Source organism: Bacillus rossius, chromosome 2 (genome assembly GCF_032445375.1).
Source record: "Bacillus rossius redtenbacheri isolate Brsri chromosome 2, Brsri_v3, whole genome shotgun sequence".
Classification (NCBI taxonomy): Eukaryota; Metazoa; Arthropoda; class Insecta; order Phasmatodea; family Bacillidae; genus Bacillus; species Bacillus rossius.
Genome location: NC_086331.1, coordinates 88,830,845 through 88,857,505, shown reverse-complemented (window position 1 = coordinate 88,857,505; position 26,661 = coordinate 88,830,845). Strand labels below are relative to the sequence as shown.

The following is a 26,661-nucleotide window of genomic DNA, read 5'->3' as shown; positions in this document are numbered from 1 at the left end:
GAATTAAAATTTTAAGTGAGCAACTTTACAGGCTTTGCGTGGGTACTTCAGTTCACTCGCCGGGCGGGTGGCGCAGCCCAGAATATGGGGCACAGCAGTTTCACAGTGTGCTGTAGTGCGGTTTCCTGATATTTCAATGTCTGGTCTTGGCTCAGTGTGCCTGGCCAGCGCCGACCGCCCTTTGTGTGTTCCGCGCGGTGGCGAAATTGGAAATGCTGTGACCGCATGCATAAGCAGACTTCAATCCACCCAGCTGGCTGGATCGAGGTTGAGAAATTTGGTTTGGGCGGCACTGGACTGTTCTGGAAGGACGGATGTGAGTTTCTCAAGGAGGCAGGTGCAGTTAGATGTTGTTCAGTCTGACCGGGAGAGGGACAATCGTAACGAGTAGTAATTCAAGGTGTAATAGTCCTTTAGTTGCTTAGTCTAAGCAATCGAGGCCAGTCATAACAAGTTGCAGTTCGTGATGTAGAAGTCTGTTAGGTTTAGTCTATTCAATCAAGGCCAGTCACAACAAGTGCACATATTTCATCATGTAGTCTTGAATTGGTTAGTTGAAGGACGAGTCGCTGTCCATCTGCAGGTCATGGGTCAGTTATAGGAGAGTCAAGGTAATCAATCATTAATAATGTAAGTCATAAGTTGTGCGTCCCTCTTGGAAGACTAGCATCCATGAGGAGATTTCTGCCTTGGTTTGGGTACTCTTAAATTTTTAAAATAATTTAATCAGTTTAACACATAAGGTTTGGAAAACATAATATTACATCATACATTACTTATTTAAAATGGCGAGCGACATAACGTTACGTCGACAAAGTTTTCAGCCTTGTCTATTACGTCTACTGCAATTATACTGTGTTTATTTGCTTGGAAACGGTTCTCTAGTCATCCTAGTTAACTGCACTGATGCTAGATGGCAGACAAGTAGGGGTGACAATTTTGCCATTTATATGTCGCAGAATGCAGCAGCAGTAAGCAGTCAACAGTCTGTGAATCAGCCTGCATTGCAACGACGTTTTAATGAATTTTTTTTGATGAATTGGATGTTTGTATTGCTGTTAAAATGAGTAATATAGATTCGGAATCAACAGAAAATAATTCAATAGATGACTCTGGTGAAGATCCTGATTTTATTGTAAATACAGATTCTGGTAAGTAAGTTTTCCTCTGTTATATTTTTCCAGATTCAAATTGTTACTGTTTACTTTCAAAAATATTGCAATATTTATTTTGAATTCAATTTTTTTTAACATTTATCATTTATTTGTTTATAGGTAGCAGGGATTCAGACCAGAAAACTCCCGACAGTGACACTGCACCTATGTTTTGGGATACGAGCCCAACAATAAAAAGTATAAGGCTAGATCCTCAACAAAATATCTTCTATGGACAAAGTTTCAGACATTCCAGTTTACACAGGTGTCAGTGGTCCTAAACCAGGCATTTTACTGGATGAATCTTGTGAAGAACTAGACTTTTATGAATACTTTGTGGACAACGATATCATAAAAAATATTAAGTAACAAACCAATTTGTACGCTCGCCAAAATATTTCAATGGTTCGCTCTGAAGGTAACTTTATCCCAAATCAAGATTTAGGCAATGGAATACAATAACTTTGAGAGAAATAAAAAAAAAAGTTTTTAGCCATTTTGTTGCACATATGCATGTCTGTCAAACCAAATGTCAGGCATCACTGGGCAAATGACCCAGTTTTTCAATGCAGTTTTTGTCCAAATGTCATGCAGCATGACAGGTTTTTATTACTGTTGTCATTATTTCATTTAAATGACAACACAAAACACAAATAAAAGGTAGATGCTGCCGATCATGATCAACTCTACAAAGTAAGACCATTATTACATGTTTTGAAAAGTAAGTTTAAAAATGCTTTCATCCTTGGCAAGGCAGTTACAATTGATGGTGGCATTTGTCAATTTAGAGGGAAAGTAAGTTTCAGGATTTACATGCCACCGAAACCCCACACGTAGAGAATAAAAATCTACATGTTAGCTGATCCTAAAGAAGGGTACATATGCAGTTTGGAAAGAAACGGTGATAAAAATAGCAACATTGACAATTCCACAGCTGCTGTGGCAAAACGTTTGGTAGGAAATTCAGATGGTGTTGGTCATACTATTAATGGTGACCATTTTTTGCAAGCGTTCAACTAGCCGATATTTAGCAGCATCCAACACTGTACTAGTAGGAACAATATTGATAAACAGAATTGATATTCCAAAATATTTTCAGACAGAATTCTTGAAAAAAAAAGGGAAAATAAGTTCTGCAGAAAAGGGATCAATCTCATCCAAAGATGGCGGGATAAAAGGGACGTGTGGGGTCATTAGCTCCCATCACACAGCAACAACAGAAGTTGGAACAAACAAAAGAAGACTCCTATATGAAAAACCTGTAACTGTATAGACTACAACAAGCACAAGGTAATGGTTGACCAGAAGATGTCCGATGGGTATTTTGACCATCTGATTGTAAAATAGTGAAGAAAATTGATGCTTGATCTTCTTATGAGGGCAGTTACAAAGGGATGTGTTCTGTATAAGTACATAAAAGGGAGGAAAATATCAGCATCTGCATTCATACACAGATGGTGTGTTCATAAAGGTGCAAGTGAAGTCAGTACAGGACCCTCAAGAACTTAAAAATTGGAAGTTTAAGCCAACACTACTTTCCTGAACTGATACCACGAAAAGCTGACCTCAAAAAAGCCCAAAGAAGATGCTGTGTGTATTCTGCAAAGCAGAAAAAAAAAGTAGCAAAGCTGGAAGAAATGGACACTCAGTACCAATGCACTGAATGTAATGTGAGACGCCAAAGTTTGATATGACCTATAAATAATTTTGTAAATGATTACTTAAGTTATTTGCAATGTAATGCAAATTGTTAGAAATATATGTAAAAATAATTTTGTTGGAATGTACATGAACAGTTTTCTAGAAATTTTGAATTGTAAACAATAACTAAACAAGCATAGTTTATAAAAATTTTGTAAGGATTGTGTGTTTAACATATTAATTTACTAGGCATTAACTAAAATAAAGTATATATAAAATTAAAATAACAAAAAATAATCAATTTTAAAGGAATTACAATTATTTTTTAAATATGAAGATTTTAAAATTTCATGCCCACCTTACAGTATAATAATGTAAATAATATGCCCACAACCTAAGTGTTATTTACTACAAACAAAAGTTCATGAAGCTCTCAAATATTTTATATCAGTAGTGTGCCCAATTTGAATTGTGAGCCTGATGATAAAGTTTAATTTTAACTTGAAAGTCGTACTTATAATTTTACAAATTTATTAATTAACAACAAAAGTTTATTTTTAAGTCCAAGTGTTCATTATTTTTAATTAATTTTAATAGTTAAGACATCCATCAGAAGAATTCGGTAGATGGTAAAAACGTTCAGATATCTTGAATTACTAATTTGAGTTGAATAACAGGTTATAATTTTTTTTTTTTAATGTTTTTCTGGAGTGCTTGGATGACGACGACAACGAAAACGACAACCAAGTTTCAAAGAAATCTGCACCCTTGAAATTTATTGTCTTTAATTCACTAGCACTACAGTATACACACACAAAAATATTGTGCTTGCCATGCAGAAAACAAATGAATGACCAAAAGAATGAATGACCAAAAGAATGAATGAAATGACGTCCCTCGGCTTCAGGTCCCCGTTTTCCCGTTGAAATAAATGTCCTGTTATGCCCGTACTGCCCTCGTCGGAGAGGTGTGGGTCCAGGCCAACGTGGCCGGGACCGGGAAAGGCGGGACCTGGAGGGAGAGTGAAGTGATTGCGAGGAATGTTGGTAGGTTGTCGCAAGCAGAACACGGCATTAACGAATTTCACGAGCCGTCTTTTATTAACGCTTATAAAGTCCTGCCGCAGCCTGGCGGAACCGTCGCGGAACAAGTGCCCTACCACGGCGACACGGACTCCCTGATGACGGGGCGGTTCTCAAATACGTTTCGGCGCGAATCGTAAAGTTTATTAATGCTAGGCTGACCCAGTGAGAGAGGGCCCGAAGACGGAGCGCTGTACATACGCGGCCCGTTACGTAATGTTCCGTGGACGGCGAAAAGTTCAGAGACTCGTAGCACCACGTTCGCGTTGTAGAAACTGCCCGCTAGACACGTCTCCCGATGACTCGTAAGTTAACAATGCTAAGCTGATTCGCGGTGGCAGCTCAGCTGCCGTGACCGACTGCGGACTGAGCGAACGTTCAATCCCGAGCGCAACGTGCGCGGCTCGCGGAGCAACGAACACGTCTGTCTCCGCTCGAGACCAGGACGCGACTGCCTCTCCCCGCTCGCCCGCGGGCCGGCGCCCGCGGGTGGCGGGGAGGGAGGGGAAAATCGGCCGGCGTGGGAGAGAGCTCCGTCCCGCGGCGCGCCAGGCTGCAATTACATACTATGGCGAAACACTTCAGAAAAAGTTATTGAATTATTTACAAAGACATACACGAGACATTAATTACACAGCGAACTTGCACAATGAATAATAAATAAAATAAGTTAATTACACACATTCAAATCCCTTAATCGTTTACAAATATATACACACTGAAATAAAAGATAAAGTCACATAGAAAAACACTCGTTGGCATGCTAGGGCGCACGCGGGTGCGTCCCTGGCCGTCGCACACACTGGGGTTCACTGGGGGGGGAAAACAGGCCCCCTCAGGCCCGCGTCGGTGGCCAGGTACGGCCTCTGTATCTGGGAGGGTACGACGACTGTCGTCATATGCCCCCCCTCTCCCGAGGCCGTCCTGGCCCCCGACGCCGACCTAGACCGGCAGCCGCGTCCGCGTCCGGCCACTTGTCTGGTCGTCGGAGCTCGTCACGTCATTCCGTCCGGGTCGGGCAAACTGGGGCAGGAGCTGCATCACGCTGCAGCGTAACCCCCCGTCGGTCGTTTGTCTTACGTCGCAGGGTTTGCGCTGACTCCCCCACTCGTAGTCCCGGAGGTAGTGGGGGGCCGTCTTCTCACGCGTGGACCGGCGCAACGCCGGTCCCCTCCCCGCGTGAGCGGTCATCCTCGGCTCCCCGGAAGGCAAGTCCAGGACCACCTGCTGGGCCCTGTCGACATCGCCCTCCCCACTGAGGAGCCGGACCGTTACCTCGTCTGTCACGTCCTTGCTCACGTCCGTCCCCGTCACCCGCCGTTCCCAGGAGTGGACGTACCTCCGTCCACGTCTCTGGGTAGGCTCCGGCAACGTCACCACTGGTTCACTCAGGTCGACCAGGTCGCCCTGAGCAGTGTTGTCATGTGTTACGTCCTCGATGAGTGGTCCATCAGTGTCGTTGGCGTAGGCGCTGACGTCATCAGGCGGGAGCACCCGGTCCACGAAGCGCTCCAGCTCTGCCATGCTTGCGCCACGCGGACCCCTTCCGCCCCTTCTGACGGGCGTCCGTTCCCCGCCCCCTCTTGCCAGTTGCCAACCACCGTTCCCCTTTTGCTGTCCCCCCGTAGGAGGCTGAGTCGGTGTCGTCGTGGGGGCCCGTCCATGTGTCGTGCCCCAGGTGTCGTCGTCCCTGTCAACGTTCCTGCCAACCCCCCGCAGTGACTTGGGGTGGGCGTGTCCTCGTCGACGTCCCTGATCCGGCTCCGGTGGCGTCACCACGGGGTCACCGAGGTCGACCAGGACTCCTACTGCGACGTTGTCATCGGTCCTGTCCCGTGTGTCGTCGTCCCTGTCAACGTTCCTGCCCACCCCCCGCAGTGACCTGGGGTGGGCGTGTCCTCGTCGACGTCCCTGATCCGGCTCCGGTGGCGTCACCACGGGGTCACCGAGATCGACCAGGACTCCTACTGCGACGTTGTCATCGGTCCTGTCCCGTGTGTCGTCGTCCCTGTCAACGTTCCTGCCCACCCCCCGCAGTGACCTGGGGTGGGCGTGTCCCCGTCGACGTCCCTGATCCGGCTCCGGTGGCGTCACCACGGGGTCACCGAGGTCGACCAGGACCCCTACTGCGACGTTGTCATCGGTCCTGTCCCGTGTGTCGTCGTCCCTGTCAACGTTCCTGCCCACCCCCCGCAGTGACCTGGGGTGGGCGTGTCCTCGTCGACGTCCCTGATCCGGCTCCGGTGGCGTCACCACGGGGTCACCGAGGTCGACCAGGACCCCTACTGCGACGTTGTCATCGGTCCTGTCCCGTGTGTCGTCGTCCCTGTCAACGTTCCTGCCCACCCCCCGCAGTGACCTGGGGTGGGCGTGTCCCCGTCGACGTCCCTGATCCGGCTCCGGTGGCGTCACCACGGGGTCATCGAGGTCGACCAGGACTCCTACTGCGACGTTGTCATCGGTCCCGTCCCGTGTGTCGTCGTCCCTGTCAACGTTCCTGCCAACCCCCCGCAGTGACCTGGGGTGGGCGTGTCCCCGTCGACGTCCCAGGTCCGGCTCCGGCGGTACCACCACAGGGGCGCCGAGGTCGGCCAGTACACCTTCGGTGACGTCATCCTCGGCCTCGTCACCGTCCACTGGTCCGCTGTCGTCGTGGTCGTACTCGTCGTGCGGGTCGCCTATCAGTCGAATGTCGTCCCTGTGCACCTTAGTTGTCCGTCCGTCGGCGCGACGCACGAGGTACGAGGTGGTGCCCAGTCTGTCTACGATCTCCTGTGGCCCCGCCCACTTAGGAGCCAGACTGGCGCAAAAGCCCCGCTCGCCAGCCGACAGGTGATGACACTTAACAAACACCTGCTGGCCAGGCTCTAGTCGTGCTGGGGGCTGGTGCGTCTGCGGCGTACGTCTAGTCAGGTAGTCAGCTTGGCGACGTCGGGCGTCTTCGCGCAGATCGTCCGTGGTCATGTCGTGCAAGTCGGGGGTTGCTCGCGCTTCCCCGGGCAGGGCGAGGTTCCGGCCCTGCACCAGTTCAGCGGGGGAATGGCCCGTGACCGCGTTCGTCCGACGGCGCAGGCAAAACAGCAGCGTCGGCAGGTGCAGGTCCCACTTGGTGTGGTCCTCGTCCAACCGGATGCGCAGCTGAGTTTTAATGTCCTGATTCAGCCTTTCGGTCGGATTCGCGCGCGGATGGTAGGTGGGCGTCGTGTGATGCTCCACCCCCCAACACGCGCAGGACACTCGCCAGCTTCTCCCCGTGAACTGCACCCCGTTGTCCGTCAGCAGGACCGCGGGGTACCCGTATCGCGGGAAGAACTCGCGCTCGAGCAGGGCAATCACGGTGCCGGCTTTCACGTTTGGTACTGCGAACGCCTCCGCCCAGCGGGTGAAGACATCCGTGACCACAACAATGAATCGCCGACCACGGGACGTGCGAGGATACGGCCCCATAATATCCACCGCCACAGTGTGGAAGGGATTCCGGGGCCGTCGTGGGACCTGCTGCTCCTTGCCGTCGGGTCGCCTGGACTTCCGCTCCTGGCAACGCAGGCAGGCCCGCACGTAGCGTCTCACTTCTGCCGCGTCGCCAGGCCAGCGGAACGTCCGTCTGACCTCACGCAGCGTCTGCTCCGCGCCCGGGTGTCCCGCCAGGGGGTGGTCATGCAGGTAGCTCAGGACCCAGCGCCTGGCCTCGAGCGGCACGTGGGTCCGCCACCCGCTCGACCTGTGAGCCCCCCTGGTCTGGAGCACCCCGTTCAGGCTCCGGCAGCCCGGTATCACCCCCTCCCCACACTCTGTCAGTCGGGTCCGGGTGTCGGGGTCCCGGAGTTGCGCCGCGTGGACCCACGCCAGCAGGTCAGTCATAGTCTCGGGTCGCGCGTCGGGTGCAGGAGCAGTGGGGCTTGTCAGCGCGTACAACGCGCACGGTCGCGGCACCGAGTCCTCTACCCCGCGCTCACGCTCAGGGAGGAGCACTTCCTCCCAGCCCTGGTCGTCGTGGAACTCATTCTCAGGGTCCGGATTCCGGGACAACTCGTCGGCCAACTGATTTTCACGTCCAGGAATGTGCTCGACCGTGAACGAGAATTCCTGGATCAGCATGGCCCACCGAGTGAACTTAGACTTCCGGCCCTGAGCGGAGTCCAACCAGCGGAGGCATTGGCTGTCGGTTCTCAGCGTGAATGAGCGGCCCTCGACGTGGTGACGGTACCTCTGTAGGGCCCAGACCACCGCAAGGCACTCTTGCTCATTCACGTGATACTTCCGCTCAGCCTGCCCAAACTTGGCGCTGGCGTACTCGATCACGCGCCTCTCGCCCCGGTCATCCATCTGGTACAACACCGCCCCCATCCCCTCCTGACTCGCATCCGTCTGGATGAAGATGGGGCGGCTGGGCACCAGGCGTGAGAGCGTGTGACAGTTCCTGAACCGGCGCTTCACCTGTCGCAAGGCCTCGTCCGCGGCGGGGGTCCACCGGAACTTAGTCTTCGGCGACAGTAGGTCCGTCATCGGGGCCTTCACCGTGGCGAAGTCGGGGACGAAGGACCGCAGCCAGTTGAGCAGCCCCAGCAGCTTCTGGAGCTGCTTCCTGGTCTTTGGTGCCCCCTTTCCCTCTATTAGCTCCAACTGCTCAGGTCGGGGGCGGCACCCCTCCGCCGTCACTATGTGTCCTAGGAACTCTATTTCCGTGGCCCCAATGTGGCATTTCTTTGGGGCGCACGTCAGTCCGTGTCTGGCCATACGTTCTAGCACCAATGCCAGATGGTGCGCGTGTTCCTCCCACGTCCTGGACCAGATGATAACGTCGTCCAGATAGGCACTGGCGAACTCACCAATGTACCCATCCAGAACACGTACCATCAGGGCCTGGAACGTGGCAGGGGCGTCCATGAGACCAAACGGCATGGCGCAGAACTGGTAACGTCGACCGTCTGGTGCCGTAAATGCCGTCTTAGGGCGGTCCTCCAGACATACCGGCACCTGCCAGTAGCCTGATTTTAAGTCTAGTGTCGTGAAAATAGTGGCGTCCCCCAGTCCTGCCAGTGCGTCTGTGATATTGATCTGCGGGGGCGGGGCGGGAATGGTCAGTTTGTTTATCGCCTTGAAGTTTACGCAAAAGCGTAGACTTCCGTCTTTCTTGGTGGCCAGCACCACCCGTGAGTTATACGGGGAGGTGCTGGGTTCCACTACCCCGTCACGTAACATCTCGTCAATTTGAGTCTGTATGGCCTCCCGTTCCCGGATGCCAAATCCGTATACCTTCTCAAAGGGAGGGCGGTGCGGTACCATCGGTATCCGGTGCTCCGTCACGTTTGTCCGTCGTAGCCGGTCCGCGGCCGCAAATACCTGTGCCTGAGAGGTGAGGACATGGTTGATGACATCGACGTACTCCTCTGGAACACCGTGCTGAAGGTCTTCTAGGCGAATGACTGACTGAGGGGGACTGGGGGGAACCTGGTGCACGCCGTACACCGTCCAGCGCCCCTGGGTGCCGAAGTGCATCCGGCCAGCTCGTACTTCCACGGTGGCGTCGACCTCGTGCAGCCATGGGACCCCCAGAATCAGCCCCTCGCGGAGCTCGGGGACCACCCAGGCCTCAACGTGGCTAACGTGACCAACGATGCTCATTGTTACCTGAGTGATGCCCCCTGCTGCAACGACGGCATCCCTGGTGGCCAGCTGCACCAGCTCCCTCCGCGGTGTCACTGCCTCCGCTCCCACCAGGTGGGCCGCGATGTAGGTTCGGCTGGCGGCGGTGTCCACCAGGGCCAGCATCTCCCGCCCGTTAGCGCGGACAGGAATTCGCAGCAGCTCCGGCTCCTCGGGGCCGACCTGCCCCAGCTGTGCAGTCGTCTGTCCCCCACCGCCCCCGGCCACCTGGCCGTCCGGGCGTGGGGAACTCGCGGCGAGGTCCGCGGCTCGCTCCGGCGCCGACGTGTTGACGTTCCGGTGGTCCACCTCGTCGACGACAGGTCGACGAGGCGGCTGGTCCGGCCCTGGTATAACCGGCCTCAGGGCCGCGGTGGTGGCGCCGGCAGTCAGCTGTCCCTGCACGGAGATGGCCGGCGGGATGCCTGCGCTGATGCTCTGGTTGTCCGCCCCGTCGACGGCGTGTCGACGAGGCAGCTGGTCCGACCCTGGTATACCCGGCCTCAGGGCCGCGGTGGTGGCGCCGGCAGTCAGCTGTCCCTGCCCGGAGATGGCCGGCACGATGCCTGCGCTGATGCTCTGATTGTCCACCCCGTCGACGGCGTGTCGACGAGGCGGCTGGTCCGGCCCTGGTATAACCGGCCTCAGGGCCGCGGTGGTGGCGCCGGCAGTCAGCTGTCCCTGCACGGAGATGGCCGGCGGGATGCCTGCGCTGACGCTCTGGTTGTCCACCCCGTCGACGGCGTGTCGACGAGGCGGCAGGTCCGGCCCTGGTATACCCGGCCTCAGGGCCGCGGTGGTGGCGCCGGCAGTCAGCTGTCCCCGCAGTTGCCTCGGCGTGGGGACAGCTGATGAGGAGTAGTCCCGTTGTCCCCTGCTTCCCGGCGGCATACAGGACGTTAGTGCGGTAGGCGCCGGTGGTGGTCGACGTGTTCTGTCAGTTACTGGGACTGCCGGTGGCTGGCGGGCCGGGGAGCGGCACCCAGTTGTCCCTCCGCCCCCGGTCCTGCGTTTCCCGCCTGCGACGTGTTGCCTTCGCGCGCCTCCTCCCACGCGGCTCTGGTGGGGCAGAGGCGATGCCAATGGTACGCGTCCGGGCAAAAACGGCATCGCGGCGGACGTTCGTCCCTCTCTCTCGTATCTGTCCGCTCGTGACGTCCTCCTCCTGTCGCAGCTGGTTCCGGGCGTTCCCTGGTGCCACCGCGGTCTGTTGTCCTGCGCGGTCCCGCGCCGCCGGCGTAGCTCACCACGGCCAAGTCACTGTCCGTGACCTCTGTGACGGTGACCCCCCGCGGCCCCGAGCGAGCACGGGGAGCTCTCGCGCCCCTGAGTGCCGTCCTCCACTGCGACATGTCACGTTCGATCACGCGGGCGAGGGCCACGAACTCCTCCGTGTCACGACCAGCAGCCGTCCTCATGAAGGGGCGAAACTCTGGCAGCAATTGTTCGACAATGGTTGGCAACGCCGCACTCACGTCCCCACTTGTCCCCAATCGGCGGAACATGCGTAACTTCTCGTAAATGAACTGCTCTGCACTCTCGTCCTCCTCCTGGTTTCGGCAATAAAATGTCCGCAAACACATTGCCCGCGCCTGATCGTTATCAAACCTAGTTTTGACTTGGCGTACGAAATGTCCCCACTCGGTATCAAAACTCCCGGCCATTGACCACCAGTTCCTTGCCTCACCGCGGAGCTGTCCCGCCACTCGCGGCGTCCACTCCGCCCGTCGCACTTCGTACAGTTTTAGGAGGTGTTCACACTCCCGCAAAAACTCCCGCGGGTCCTCGTTATCTCTCCCCGCAAACTCTGGCAACTCAAACTGCGCGCTCACGTACCGCACTACCGGCCCATCTGCGTCCGCGTGCCTGTCCCCCTGTTCCCGATTACTGTCCTCAACTGTGCTGTCCGTGCTGTTCGCGACCTCGGCCGCGCCGCCGGACCCGCACACCTCGTTTTTTACGTCCATTTTCGCGGAGTCTCCCTCCTCACACAAGTCCGTTTCGAAACTGATTAGATCGTATCTTTCTTGTCCCGCCTGTTTCCACGCCATCCTGTCCTCCTGTGCTACTGATCCGCGGATCGTGAACACAATCTCCCCCAGTAATACAATACGATCCTCCCCAGCGCGTTATCTTCAGTCCGGGATACCGCTGCACCGCCGTCTTGTATTTCTGTCCCCCACGACGCGCTATCTCTCGCCGAAACGTCTCGTGTTCGCGCCGTTCCCGCGCTGCGTTATCTCCCGCCGGCGCGCCGGCGCGACGTCTCGAATTCGAGCCGCTCCCACGCCGCGCAGCCGCACCTGCTTCCGTTCTGTCCTGCACCTGCGCGCTTGCGTGCGCTTGCGTGCGCTTGCGTGCGCTTGCGTATGCTTACGGCCACACTAGTTGGGCGCCAAATGACGTCCCTCGGCTTCAGGTCCCCGTTTTCCCGTTGAAATAAATGTCCTGTTATGCCCGTACTGCCCTCGTCGGAGAGGTGTGGGTCCAGGCCAACGTGGCCGGGACCGGGAAAGGCGGGACCTGGAGGGAGAGTGAAGTGATTGCGAGGAATGTTGGTAGGTTGTCGCAAGCAGAACACGGCATTAACGAATTTCACGAGCCGTCTTTTATTAACGCTTATAAAGTCCTGCCGCAGCCTGGCGGAACCGTCGCGGAACAAGTGCCCTACCACGGCGACACGGACTCCCTGATGACGGGGCGGTTCTCAAATACGTTTCGGCGCGAATCGTAAAGTTTATTAATGCTAGGCTGACCCAGTGAGAGAGGGCCCGAAGACGGAGCGCTGTACATACGCGGCCCGTTACGTAATGTTCCGTGGACGGCGAAAAGTTCAGAGACTCGTAGCACCACGTTCGCGTTGTAGAAACTGCCCGCTAGACACGTCTCCCGATGACTCGTAAGTTAACAATGCTAAGCTGATTCGCGGTGGCAGCTCAGCTGCCGTGACCGACTGCGGACTGAGCGAACGTTCAATCCCGAGCGCAACGTGCGCGGCTCGCGGAGCAACGAACACGTCTGTCTCCGCTCGAGACCAGGACGCGACTGCCTCTCCCCGCTCGCCCGCGGGCCGGCGCCCGCGGGTGGCGGGGAGGGAGGGGAAAATCGGCCGGCGTGGGAGAGAGCTCCGTCCCGCGGCGCGCCAGGCTGCAATTACATACTATGGCGAAACACTTCAGAAAAAGTTATTGAATTATTTACAAAGACATACACGAGACATTAATTACACAGCGAACTTGCACAATGAATAATAAATAAAATAAGTTAATTACACACATTCAAATCCCTTAATCGTTTACAAATATATACACACTGAAATAAAAGATAAAGTCACATAGAAAAACACTCGTTGGCATGCTAGGGCGCACGCGGGTGCGTCCCTGGCCGTCGCACACACTGGGGTTCACTGGGGGGGGGAAAACAGGCCCCCTCAGGCCCGCGTCGGTGGCCAGGTACGGCCTCTGTATCTGGGAGGGTACGACGACTGTCGTCAGAACAAATGAACTAATGATTTAACTAATGAAATTAAATAATTAATATTTTCAGGGTGTCTACCAGATCTAGTAAATGAAATTCCCTGATTTTTCCAGGTTTTCCAGGTCTAAAACTGAACTTTTCCAGGTTTTCTGTAACACAATTACGACATTCCACGAAACTGAAAAAACTGCATAACAGTACATTGACGGGTTTCAAAGTATTTCAACTCACTTAAATTAGTAAAAAAAAAAAATACCTTCTTCCAGACGTGGCCAAAGTGACTCAATTGATGGCAAATAAAACATGCTGCTACAAATATTTCCCACACTTACTTTTGTAAAAACATAAGTAAAAGTAAGCTCCCATCAATTTCGCAGTGACTCAACTTTTGCGTCTATTGCACTTGCTTCAGAACAAGCCAAATACAACCCTCGAGCCTTCTTCAACTGCAATGCCTTGATCTCCTCTTCAACTCTTCTTTGTCTGCCTTCTTCTTGTCTGTAGCTTCCTTTTCTTTTTGTTTTGTTTGCAGGTTTTCCTTACGCCTACAACTAGAATTTCTTACATACTGTAACATGGACTTGGTGATATCAACATGCTCTACACCTCCAGAACGTTGAACAAAGTCGTACATCTGTCTTTGTGCGATCAGTATTTCTTCCTGAAAGTTTTCAGTCAGCAAGTTAGAATTTACTGAAAATCCTCTTTCCAATGATGCATTTCCATGGGAAAGTACCAACATCATCCTCACAAACTTTAGAAGGCCTGTTTTGGCAGCTACTGTATGTGCCTTAAGAAAGAGCATCCACAAGTGATCAAGGCGCCAGTCTTCTCGAGAAAAAGACGAGAACGGTGCTTCAGAATCTTGCGAGGAACATACCAACTGATATGATCACTCAATGTTATCAGCTTCTTGTCCTTATAGCCACTTGTTTTGAAGACAACATTCTAAACTGTAACTCACACACTGTTTCCTCACACCCGAATTTAAAGCCACAGACGGACATAAGCAGGAAATTCCCTTGGTAAGTTTGTACTTCAGGGGACTTTTGTCTTGAAGTTTTTTTACCATAACCTTTAGACAAGTCCTAACATCATTTTACAGTAACAGGACAGACTTTACTGGTAATTTCTCTTTCTTGATGGCATGGCGTACTGCATAACCCAACTTGATATTGTTAGCAGTCAATAGATTTTCCTGGTTATCTACATCCAATTGAGATACATTGTGTTTCTCCCTAAAGCTCTTCAGTACCTCTGGTTTCAAAAACTTTCCTGCCAAAGCTAATAAAATGTCTACCAGTGAATCATAGAGAAAAGGTGCCATGGGTGCTTCACTTTGGAACATTGTGAGAAACAATTCCAGTTCTGATGCCAAAGAGTAGAAGAATGTCAATTTTACTTTCTTCAAGAGCACTTTTCACTACACTGAAAAACACAGATGAAATAGAAACTTCACTGACAAATTTCTTTAGGTGGGGTAACGTTTTCATGGCACGCTCAGCAACTGCAGTATTCCATCTGATTGCACAAAATTTCTTGGAAAAAAGCTCTGATCCAGTTATTCTAATGTAATCTGCCCTCTTTGCAGGTAGGTACATGCATAAACAAATAGTAACTGTGCCTCAAACAACTAATAACGTCCAATTGTATAGCAGAAATTCCAGTTTTGAAAGCACCATGGACCGTATGAAGCCCACAGCTACCAATTTTGTAGCAACGATGGCGAATCTTCACCAAAAGTGTCTGTGATCTGTATTTTCAAAGCTAACAAAAATGCCCAGTTTACATTGAGGGCATCCATAGATACTTAAAATTAAATGCACCTGTCGGTATAATCCGAACGTGGGAAGCACATGCTGCAGTATGTACGTCAGCAGGATAACAGACCAGTTTGAACCAGTTTTTATCACGTGATTTAACGCCACTTCCGAATCCGATGGTAAATAAAAGAAAATGGACGTGGGAAATGTTCGTTATTTACCATTCAAAAATAAAAAATGGGGCGCGATTTACTTGATGCTACGTCAATGCAAGCAGATCAATAAACAAAAAACGTATTGCCAACTACAACCTACCAAACAAAAATTCCCTGATTTTTTAAAAAATTCCCTGATTTTTCCCTGATTATTCCCTGATTACAATATTCCCTGATTTTTCCAGGTTTTCCAAGGTCAGTAGACACCCTGTATTTTTTACCTGGGCTCAAAGGCTTGTTGAAAGTGAGGTCATTAATGATGGATGAACTCAACAACACTGTTAAAGGAAAGTAAGGGTGGATGGAATAGGCCCTGGTCTCTAGTAATGAACCATCCCAGCATCTTTCCTGGAGTTATGGAAAGCCAAAATCACAGTGTTCCAACCAGGATTATAACCCAGCTCAACTGGAATGCAACCTCGTGCAATGGATGAATTAGAGGTGAGTGTCTTGTCTATATCTGGGTCTTCAGAGACAGCGAGGGGTGACGGCATGAGACGAGAATGGAGCATTGACAGTAGAATACAAGTTCGAACCTGCCGGGAAATCGAACCAGGATTGTCCTGGTGGAAGATGATTGGTCTGACCACTGAACCAACGAGGCCATGTCATGCAGAAATAAAATATGACTATAAAAGAGTGGGGTGAAGGGGGGTATTACTAGAACCAGCTCATCAGGTTTAAGTTAAAAAGAAATACAAAACATGAAAATAACAAAGTACAGAATAATATGTACTAGGTACAATGTGCAAGTAATATTATCAGGAGCATACACAGAATTTGGGGGGAAGAGGGAGGTGAAGAGAAACACTTTTCTCTTGGCTTTCAAATTATTTCCTTTTTTGGTAGGAATTATATACAGGATGTCCGAAAAGTCTTTCCCTAACTACACAAATTTATAACTTCGGCTAGACGTACGATAAAAATATGAAAGTGGTGTCAAAATGTTAGGTCATAACTCAAGTTTTTTTTTGTTATAGGTTCGCAGTAGGTGTGCAGTGTCTGAGGTGTAGTGCCCAGGAAGCTGTACATGATTACCAATCAAGAGAAAGCACTGTGTGTCCTGTGGTACCACGAGACACGATCACCAATAACAGTGTAGAGAAACTTCCAGACCACATATGGAAAGATTCCCCCTGATATCAAGAGCATTAAGACGTGGTATGAGAAGTTCAAGACCACAGGATCGGTTGCTAACCTTCCGAAGTCTGGTCGACCATCAACCTCAGCTGAAAGGGTGGAAGCTGTGAAACAGTCATTTCTGCGAAGTCCGAAGAAATCTGTGCGAAGGACCTCACGTGAATTACAGATGCCAAAAAGCTCTCTCCACAATATCTTACACAAACGTTTCATGTTTCGTGTATACAAAGTGCAAATTGTTCAGGCTCTGTTGCCCAATGACAGTACACGTCGATATGAATTTGCGGTCGAAATGTTATCACGTATGGAGGACGATAATGGCTATCTCCAAAGAATTGCCTATTCTGACGAGGTGACCTTTTTTGTCAGTGGAGTAGGGAATAACCATAATGTGTGCATTTGGGGTTCACAGCCCCCTGGCGAGGTGATGGAGTGTACCAGAGGATGTCCAAATTGAATGTTTGGTGCGCGCTATTACATGACAGAATTATCAGGCCATTCTTCTTCGCTGAGGCAACCATCACAACTCCAGTGTATTTGGACATGTTAGAAATTTATGTTGTTCCTCAGCTGCTTGAGTATCACCCCGCTGTCATGTTTCAACAAGACGGTGCACCATCTCATTGGGGTTTGGAAGTCCGTCCCTATCTTGATATGACCTTTCCTGGACGATGGATCAGTCGTGATGGACCAACGGTTTGGCCTCCATGCTCTCCTGACATAACCCCATTAGACTTCATTTTATGGGGTTATGTCAAGGACAAGGTCTACCGAACACATGTACCAGATATTGCAACCTTTCGACAACAGATAACCAGTCATTGCATCGATCCCTCCAATGATGTTGGCTAATGTGTGGACGAAAATTGAATATCGACTAGATGTGCTACGTGCTACCAAAGGTGCTCATTTGGAAGTGTACTGATGTTTGAAAAAAACTTGGATAGTTTCTCAACATTTTGTCACCAGTTTCATATTTTTATCTTACTTCTAGCCGATGTTATTAATTTGTGTAATCAGGGAAAGACTTTTCGGACACCCTGTATTTTTTAGGATTTCAGGGAGGGGGGTCTATCCTCCATCAATATCCCCCCTTTTGCATATGCCCCTGAATGTTACAACCTACAAAAATTAACAGAATGAGGTGGCAATCCAGAAATCTCCCTGTAAGTCACCACTTTCTTGTAGGAGGCAGGACAGTGAGATAGTTAATGACTGTTTAATAAATTGAGAATAAATAGACAATTTTTCACTGTTCCTCTTGTATTTTGGCAACTTCTGTGTGGAGCAATGTAACAGAAAACAAAATTCTTCAGCAGATGGTAAAATTAAAACTGATATATTCTGCTAAAAAAAAGGATACAAAAATAGAGCAAGTCCCATTTCCCTGGTTAGTACCATATTTCTGAGTAACAGACACAGGGTTGTTAAAAGAGCAATATACAAAGAAAATTTGTTTGTAAATGTTGTATACCAGTAAGAGATGTAGGGCTGCAAAAAGTATAGCCAAAATCAAAAGTTCATGAAAGTTTGTTAGTTCTAAATAGCAATAGTTCAAATTTTACTACATTTTAAGATAACAAATTAATTGATAAGTTTTACTCTTTATTTAATTGGGTTTATTTACAATCATAAGTTTAGACTGAAAGAATGATCTGGGATGTTAATATCTTACAATGCACATTCAAATACCATTACTTTTTTGGGTTATGATCATCATATTGAACAAGCAATAAACATGTAAAAACATGAGCTTTCAAACCTGAAACGTTTATCCGGACGTACAGACCAATTCATACTATACAATGGCCATGGTGCTTCGTACTTGTATATTTCTTTTCGTTTCGGAGGTGCTGTATGAACTGCCATATTAAAGTGCCCCTTGCCTATAAAAACAAAACAATTCAATTAATTTACTTAACAAATAGCACTTTATTGCAAAAAAGTAAAAAGCAATATTGAATTATAGACAGGTTTTTACAAAGTAAAATGGGAATGACTTTTGTGTATTCTCATAGTATGTGAGAAAATAATTTTAGCTAGTCACAAAATGAAAAAATTACCACACATTGCTGTTTCGCTAAAAGTTTTGTATTAAATAGCAATGAATTAAATATGATAACAATGAATAAAGACAAATTTTAAGAACTGTTTGTTAAACTTGGATCAAGCTTATTAAGATCTCATTTTCACAGGGCAAACATAATGGTAAAATAAGAAATAGTATATAATAGGCATCTCTTGAATGTACATTAAAAACAGGTTGTTAAAAAAATTTCAAAGCAGTCATGAGGACTCCCGACAGAAGTGAAAACTTTTTCACAATTTTTACTAAAAAAATTATTACACAACAAATTTGTTTTATCACGTTAGTAAAATAACTGTTAAATTACTATAAAATATGCATTGCATAGTAATTATAGGTATTAAAAAAAAATAATGATGTTCTTAATTTTTAGGTTATAATGCTACAAAGACTCTGTTTTCCACACAAAATCGAGGATCTAAAAAAATATTAAAAATAGATATTTAGAGAGAATAACAATATAATGTACACAACATTTTTTCCTAAACTTCAAATGATATAATTAACAATAATAATAAAAGAGGTAACTATTATTAATATTAATAATAGAATTAAGAAAATACAAATATAATTTGAAATAAGAAATACTAACTTTATAAAATATAATTGTGTAACATAAGAAATTAATTTTTGATAAAAATCAGAGAACTTTTCGCAATTTTTCTGAAAATATATTATCACACAACAAATTTGTTTTATCACGTTAATAAAATAACTCCTTAATTACTATAAAATACACATTACATAGTAATTGTAGGTATTAAAACAATTAATAATGTTCTTATTTTTAGATTATAATGCTACAAAGACTCAGTTTTCTTCTTTATTCAAACTATATATCTATATGGGAATATTAATATATTTTATATTCACTTTTCACTGCAAAGTATCCATATACTTAAGATTTAAAATAAAAATTGAATAAAAACACAATTTGAACACTGTATACACACATTCAATTCACATTTGCACAGCACTGATGTACAGGGACTGAAGACGCGTACTGGCTGCGCGCGCACCACTGAGTATGCATGTATGCATGTATGCATGCATGTATGCATGTATGCATGTATGCATGTATGCATGTATGTATGCATGTATGCATATGTATGTATGTATGTATACATTCACGTTACATGACCATGTCAATGACGACTTACATGAATTTACTCCCTATCCAAACCTTCCTATAGAAGTTTTCACTTCAAAAATGAAAGGGAGCTGGTCGTAAGATATGAACACTATTAATTTTACAAATGTGTGAGCGATTCAGCTTTCATACTTAGTTAGTACCTTCCAAAGCCAAGAGGTCTTCCTATGGCAGACACAGTGTGCATACAAGGATGAAGGATAAAGTGCAGTGCTTCGTTGTATGAGGTGTTACAGGATGTTATCAAATATGCAAAGCTGTAATCTATACAACCCTTGAAACGTCATTCATTGGAAGGATATATTCAATGGAAAATAGGAAAATAATGCTAGGGATTTTACATTCCATTATTTTGCACAGAGACTTAAGAAAATAGGCCCTCCAAAATAATAGCAGGCTCAAACCAATTGACTACCAGCTCAGAGCCAGGGACGTCGGAACAGGGGAAGCAGCAGGGGCGAGTCGCCCCTGTGCTGTTATGTATGGGGGGGGGGGGGGCGAGAGTAGCATTTCGCCCTTTTCCCAGAATAAATGTTTGGTCCGAGTAGTATTTTTCTCAACCAGTAGTTACAAACATTGCATTGGTGATCACATTGATTAGAAAATCAAATTTATGATTGTCAATATACTGTAAAATGATTGCAAATTCCTAGATAATCCAGTCAATTTGTTCTCAAAAGGGCCCCTAGCAGGAAAGTTTTGGGGTAGTTTTGATTTCTTCCATGCTTATGTTTTTTGGGGTGCTGAATCCGAATTTGAGGTTTGCTAACAATATTTTGTGATGCAACATTTAAAAAAATTTAAAGAAAAAAGGTAAAAATCTCAATTGTTGGCAGTTTTTTGCTTATGCCTCGAAAACTATCAACTTTTAGTAAGTAACATTTCTGTTCAAAATGAAAGTATCTAAAATTTCCTACAATTTTTCTTTCTTATGTTCTTTTCTTCGACTAACCGTTTGGGCTCAAGCTCTAGTTGAACATTGTTGTATATTGGCTTTCTCCGAGAAAACCCCACTTTTTCCACTCCAAAACTCTAAATTATTATTAACGGCTGTCATTAAGTGAATCCCTCCTAGTTTTAAGTTAAATACAATGAAACTGGGTTTAAATTGTTATGCCATCTCCAGTACTAAAAAACACTTTTATAATCCTATTGTATTTAAATTCTGTGCAAGTGTAATTCCGTCTTGTACATCTTTTTTATCTTTATTTATTCTCTCCCGACCTCCACAAGAGATTTTATAACTGCCCCGTCTAGTAAGTGCTCTTATTTTATAATGTTATTTTATTATAATTTATTATATTATTTCTCTCTCGTTGCTTATTTCTTTTACGCTTTACATTCGGATCCATTACTCGTCTTTACTGTGAATATACTTCACACGGTTAGTAATGCAGGAAGGGAGATGGAATGTCTCCACTGCAATACACTCCCTTCCCCCTCTTGCCCTACTTTCCCTGTAGCCTCTTGCGATCATGAACAGCTCCATTCAGATACAAAATAGGGCTGTAGTCGTCAATCCAATCACACTTTTTCAACGAATGACTATCGTGATACATTCAGATGAAGATCTGCGGGAATTTTTGCATTACGAACGTAGCCCCTATCCTCTCTCTCTTTTCGATGAGCATGGGATGAGAAAAGGAACAAAATCAAGCTTGTATAGGGCTTTTGCACCGATTGAACAGGCAGATTTGAATAATACAAAATATGTCATCGATGGAGGGTTTTTGTTACACCGGGTCAAATGGCAACATGGCCAGACATATGCAGAAATTTGCAGCAGTTATGTATAATATGTCAAGTCAAACTTCAACTCAAATACCATTGTCATTTTCGATGGCTACCCTGACGAAGCTTGTGAAAGCACCAAGCGCATAGAACGATTGAGAAGAGCACAAAGAAAACAATCTGCTGCAATATCATTTACAGAATCGATGGTGCCCACTGTCTCACAGGAGAGTTTCCTTGCAAATTGCGAAAACAAGAACCGGTTGATTTCAATATTGATGGAAAAATTTCATGATGCAAAAATGTATTCACAGCATGCTGTAGAGGATGCTGACATCCTAATTATCACAACAGCTCTTAAGTTGGCCCCGTCAAATGAATATGTAACAGTGGTGGGGGAAGATATAGACCTTTTGGTGATTTTGATTGGCCTGTGTAGCCCAGACATAAAAAATGTCTTCTTTTTGAAACCAGGAAAAGGAAAGGCGTCACAAGCGCTCTACAATCCTCATCTTGCCACTCACAAAATCCTATCAGACCATATATTGTTCCTGCACGTGATGAGTGGTTGTGACACTACCTCTGCTATTTTTAACCAGGGAAAACTGAAATTTCTCAAAGTCCTGCAAAAGAACAATGACCTGCAAGCAATCATTGATGCTTTCAAAAACCCTCATGCACATCAGGACGAGATTGCGAAGCAGGAAACGTGTTACTCATCGCTCTATATGGGAGAGGTCATGATACAAGCCTGAACGATTTGAGATACAGGCAATATGTATCTTCATCGTACAAAAATAAAACCAACATTGCCTCATTACCCCCCACCGAAGCTGCTGCACGACAACATTCACTGAGAGTTTACTTTCAGGTGCAGCAATGGTTATCCAGTCAAAACACACTCAACGAGCAACAAACAGATCCGAACGAGTGGGAGTGGATAAAAACCAGAGGTGGTATCGTGCCAGTTCCAACCACTTCCAACCCTGCACCAGACTCGATACTTAAGCACATTTCTTGTAAATGTAAAAAAGGCTTCCAACGCAATTGTGGATGCAGGAAGGCAGGTTTTCTTTGCTTTCCGATCTGCACATCGTGCGAAGGGCTGTGTGATAACGTCGAGCCCCCGGAAGACAGCACTGACATAGACGAAGAAGAGACCGAAGAAAGAGATTGAGATCAGACTGAAGAGAGATGCTTACACAATGTGCAAAGTATGTCTAATCTCACAATCTATTTCGTATTCATTCATGTCTCCTTGAGATATGGTCACAAGTAGTTTTTTCACCACCTATTTCATTTTCCAGATGTACAAACCCCAACACGGACGATAGAAAAACCAGAATCTATGTCAGAACCCGCCGCCTTCGAAGAACCTCAGCCAGAAATCTCTAAACCACTACGGCACATACAATTTTTGCTCATATAGAGGTGGATATAATATATAAACATTTGTAATAAAATAAAATAAGAAATTTTGTATCAAGATTTTTCGTTGGAATTTCATTTTTTTGTAACCAAATTTGTACAATTTCGGACTTATTTTAATAACTTTAAAATTATGTAATTTTTGAAAAATGACCTGTATCCATCTTCACATATATGATCAAAGTAAGATATGTACAGATAACTGAAAGGATTCACTAAATTACAGCTGTTAATAATAAATTAGAGTCTTGGAGTGGAAGAAGTGAGTTTTTGGGGTCACAGTCAAACTACACCAATTTTCAACTAGCGCTTGAGCACAAACGGTTAGTCGGAGAAAAAAAAAAAACATAAATAAACAAATTGTAGGAAATTTTAGATACTTTGATTTTGAATAGAAATGTTATTTACAAAAAGTTGATAGTTTTCGAGTCATAAGCAATAAACTGCCAAAAATTGAGGTTTTTTACATTTTTATATTTTTTTTTAATGTTGCATCACAAAATTTTGTTAGCAAACCTCAAATTCGGATTCAGCACCCCATAAAACATAAGAATTAAAAAAATCAAAACTACCCCAAAACTTTCCCGGTAAAAACACAATTTAACTGGACTATAGTGGTATTTTATTTAAATTGTACTACAACTACTGTCAGAGTATCAAGCCATTCCATGGCCCAGAACAGAGCGGCGATTTGTCGAGAGGTCGAGATCTAGGGATGAGCGTTATTTAACGTAGCTGTTACATTTTAACCATTATCAAACAATAACAGTTACATTATTGTTCTCATCGTTCATCATAACAGTTACCAAGAACGAATATTGAAAGAACATCAAGCAGCCGAACACACAACCTATCGGATCTGAAAGTGTACATAACTGTGAAATGTTATATTAGGTTTGTAATTATTATGGTGAAAATAGATATAATTTACAGAAATGTGTTATTTTTATATGACAGAAGCAATATGAAAGTGAAAAGATAGTTGTAAAGTGAATTTATGTAAGTGAAATGTTAAAATATGAATGTCTAATTACTGTGAAGTAGGCCCTATATCTCAATAAAATTTTTGGATATTACTAGTATAATTTTTTAAAAGGTTATATTTTGTAAATAGTGGTTTTGTGTGAAATTGCTATAGTTGTCATGAATTAGTGAAACTGAGGACAGTAATTGATTAGAGTTATATAATAAGAAATGTATTTCAAAAATTAACAATGTCTGTATCTGAATATTTTCAAGAACCAGTACGAATCAGTTCAATTTTCAAATCTAATTTTTCAGGGATAAAACATAAAAGTACTTTCCTGGAAATAGAGCCATACATAATAAGATTATTATTTGCTTTAAATGTTCAAATTATGATAATGAAATGAATTATTTATAAGCTTTTTAAGATTAATTTCTTAAATTTATTTCTTAGTAGTTGGATTTCAGTCCGCTGGAACTCATATCGTAGTAGTTTTAAATGTAGTAACATATTATTTAAGTTGAAAAATAAAAATTCAGTAAAAAAAGTATTTTGAAAATTCCTAGAAATAATATGTTCAAGCTACCAATGTTCACAGGTTAAGGAACCAAAAAAATATCTATTGACATTAAATTCCTAGTCCGAAGCTAAAGCGTAGATCACATGGGTTAGGTTATTTGTCACCCGCTACCCACAATATTTTAATCCATATTTAATACATACTACGTCATCAAATTCTTGGAATGGTATATTTAATATTTTGGTTTGGAAACTCATTAAATAGCACAATTTTGCATTTAAAATTTCAAATTTTCCAGGGAGGCCCCCCCCTCCCCACCCTTTCCGCTCATAGGACTGAGGTAAGTGTGATACATCTTTTCGCCGCCCCACTCATGAAAATGTTCCGACGTCCCTGCTCAGAGCTCATTAATTCTGAGTCATGCCAGGGAGTTGGGATTTAACCCAGGGCAACATTCAATGGAAACAATCCATGTGCAGCATGTAATAATTATTTATTAAAGTGCAATAATTTACAAGAATATATATGTAGAGTTATGTTGATACCCATGGCACAACTTTTAAACATTTCCTGTAGCAACTCACATGCTCTCTGCAGCTTACTGCAGCATTGAGTACAGAGTATCTACAAATATCTAGTGAACCAATTTCAGGAAATTTTCAGAACCATACAACTAAATTGTCCTAAGTTTCTTTTATAAAATGGTGAATTTTAAATCTACATATACCATAACTAAACTTGAGCACATGTAATACAACATTTTCTAGAATTTGCAGGAACGTACTGATTTTTAAGTTAGAAAACTAAAAACATTTTCAGAGATAATTTCCACATGCAACTAAAAACTGAAGTGAAGAGTCCAAAAACAACATATAAGTTAGAAAAATGCTGCTTGAAATTAAATTTTTGTGGCCTGATGCTTAGGGACTTTTTTCTTGATGTTTGTAAACCAGCCCTTCAGTTCCCTTACTTTTTCATTACCTGTAGACACCCTGGAGTAATAATATTGCACACCCAGACATACAGAATATATCCACTATAGGAAAGGCAAGGCAGACAATTGTGTAGTGAAAGATGTCATTACTTAAGATGGGAGAATGTAGGGACAGTAAAAAATAGTACAGACTTTTGATTGTGATGGTGGAGATCAGTTTAATCTAAAACAGTGATAAAGACTGGCAAAATTTTTAACTAAACTCTTTTAGTTAAATTTTACAATAAAAAATTTTAAAGTAAAAATATATTTTATACAGTGCATATGAATTGAGTTTAAACTAAATTTTTTTGGTTTTAAATAAAACTAAAAAATGTTTTTTCAGATATTTTTTTTTAGTTTGAAAATGTAGTTTTAAAAAACTGAAGATGGTGATCATAAAGCCATTATGATACGGCATAAGACATTAGCTGTTCTAGTGTAGATTATTTCTTTAAATTTTATAAATTTTTAAGATTTTCACAATACTGTGACAAATTAAAATGGTAGGGCACAGTTTACATGGCTGTGATTGACATAAATACGATTAAAACAAAATAATAATTTATATTAATATAATCTATGTTTTCAAAAAAAATTTCAGTTTTTGGCAAGATGGTGGGCAGGCCAAGAATAATTCAGGAGTAGTAAGTTTAATACATTTCTGTTTTTAGGTAACTGGGTAGTCAAATTATCATCAGAATGTTACGTGTCAAAATAAAATTTCATGGTAACAGGACAACATTCAGAGCCGCCACGTAAATGAACTTGTTCAAAATTACTACAATTCTCAAATTGTATGACCATACTAATGCAAGCCTTAATCAATTTATTTATATCTATTTATATTAACAAAGTTACTAGATACTGTAACATATAAATTAAAAACATTTACCGGGAGCATCTGTTGAATAGGCGAGGAGAGAAGTGGTCGAGTGATGACCTGCAATACAAAAAATTGTATTAAAATAAATTTAAACTGCTTCACCAGTAGGATAGTTAATAAACCCAGTTAAATACACCAACATTGTTCAGATTCAACAGCGCACTATTCAAAAAATAGGTCAGCCTAGCTGGGTGGTAAGATCTTTCACCTCCTACCACTGCAACCCAGGTTGCAGGCAGGGTCAAACCCGGGTTTGTCGCAAGTAGAAAACATGGTGGACGTGCCTCGAGCCATGGGTTTTCTCAGGGTGCTCCAGTTTCCCCACACTGATTCAATCAATACTCCACTCTTGAATAGCTGGGCGCTGTCTCATGTCAGCTCAGTTTTATTCCCCTTCCTCTCCTCCTCCCTGGTAAAGTGCTTCCCGCTGCTGGGAGCGCTGCCTTCAGGTAACCTCCATTCTTGTGCGAAGCTGTTTCACTCCGAGGTCAAGCTTACTTCGTCGCCAGCAGCCGCACTATACAGATGTCCATGACTACCTTCATTGTTATAGCTTGTGTTAACTACTAGCCCCAGTTGTACTTCCGCCAGTTAGGTGCAGAAACGGCACAAATGGTGCCTCAGTCTCTCTTATTTTGTTACTTGCTTTGTCTAAAATATGTTTTGCCTGACCTGTCTAAATTCCATCACGATTAACATAAGTGTTTTTGCAACTTTATAATGATGTTAACTATATGAGTGCTGCAGAGCTACTGCCCGTTTTTGGCTTAATGTCTTGCTTTCAGTTTCCAGATTTGACATG

The 26,661-nt window shown here is 45.2% G+C and overlaps 1 protein-coding gene across 7 annotated transcripts in view; it reads right to left on the bottom strand.

Annotated features, from left to right (window-relative positions):
• LOC134529439 (DDB1- and CUL4-associated factor 7) overlaps nucleotides 1–26,661 on the bottom strand; it is a 200,128-nt gene that overhangs the window by 68,418 nt on the left and 105,049 nt on the right. For all 7 annotated transcript variants that reach the window (XM_063363539.1, XM_063363534.1, XM_063363540.1 and 4 more), the window contains exons 2-3: nucleotides 25,869–25,916; nucleotides 17,881–18,004 (exon numbers count right to left, since the gene is read on the bottom strand). In XM_063363539.1, the coding sequence (XP_063219609.1) occupies nucleotides 17,881–17,987 (107 nt within the window). In that variant the 5' untranslated portion in view covers nucleotides 17,988–18,004; nucleotides 25,869–25,916. The remainder of the gene's footprint in view (nucleotides 1–17,880; nucleotides 18,005–25,868; nucleotides 25,917–26,661) is intronic.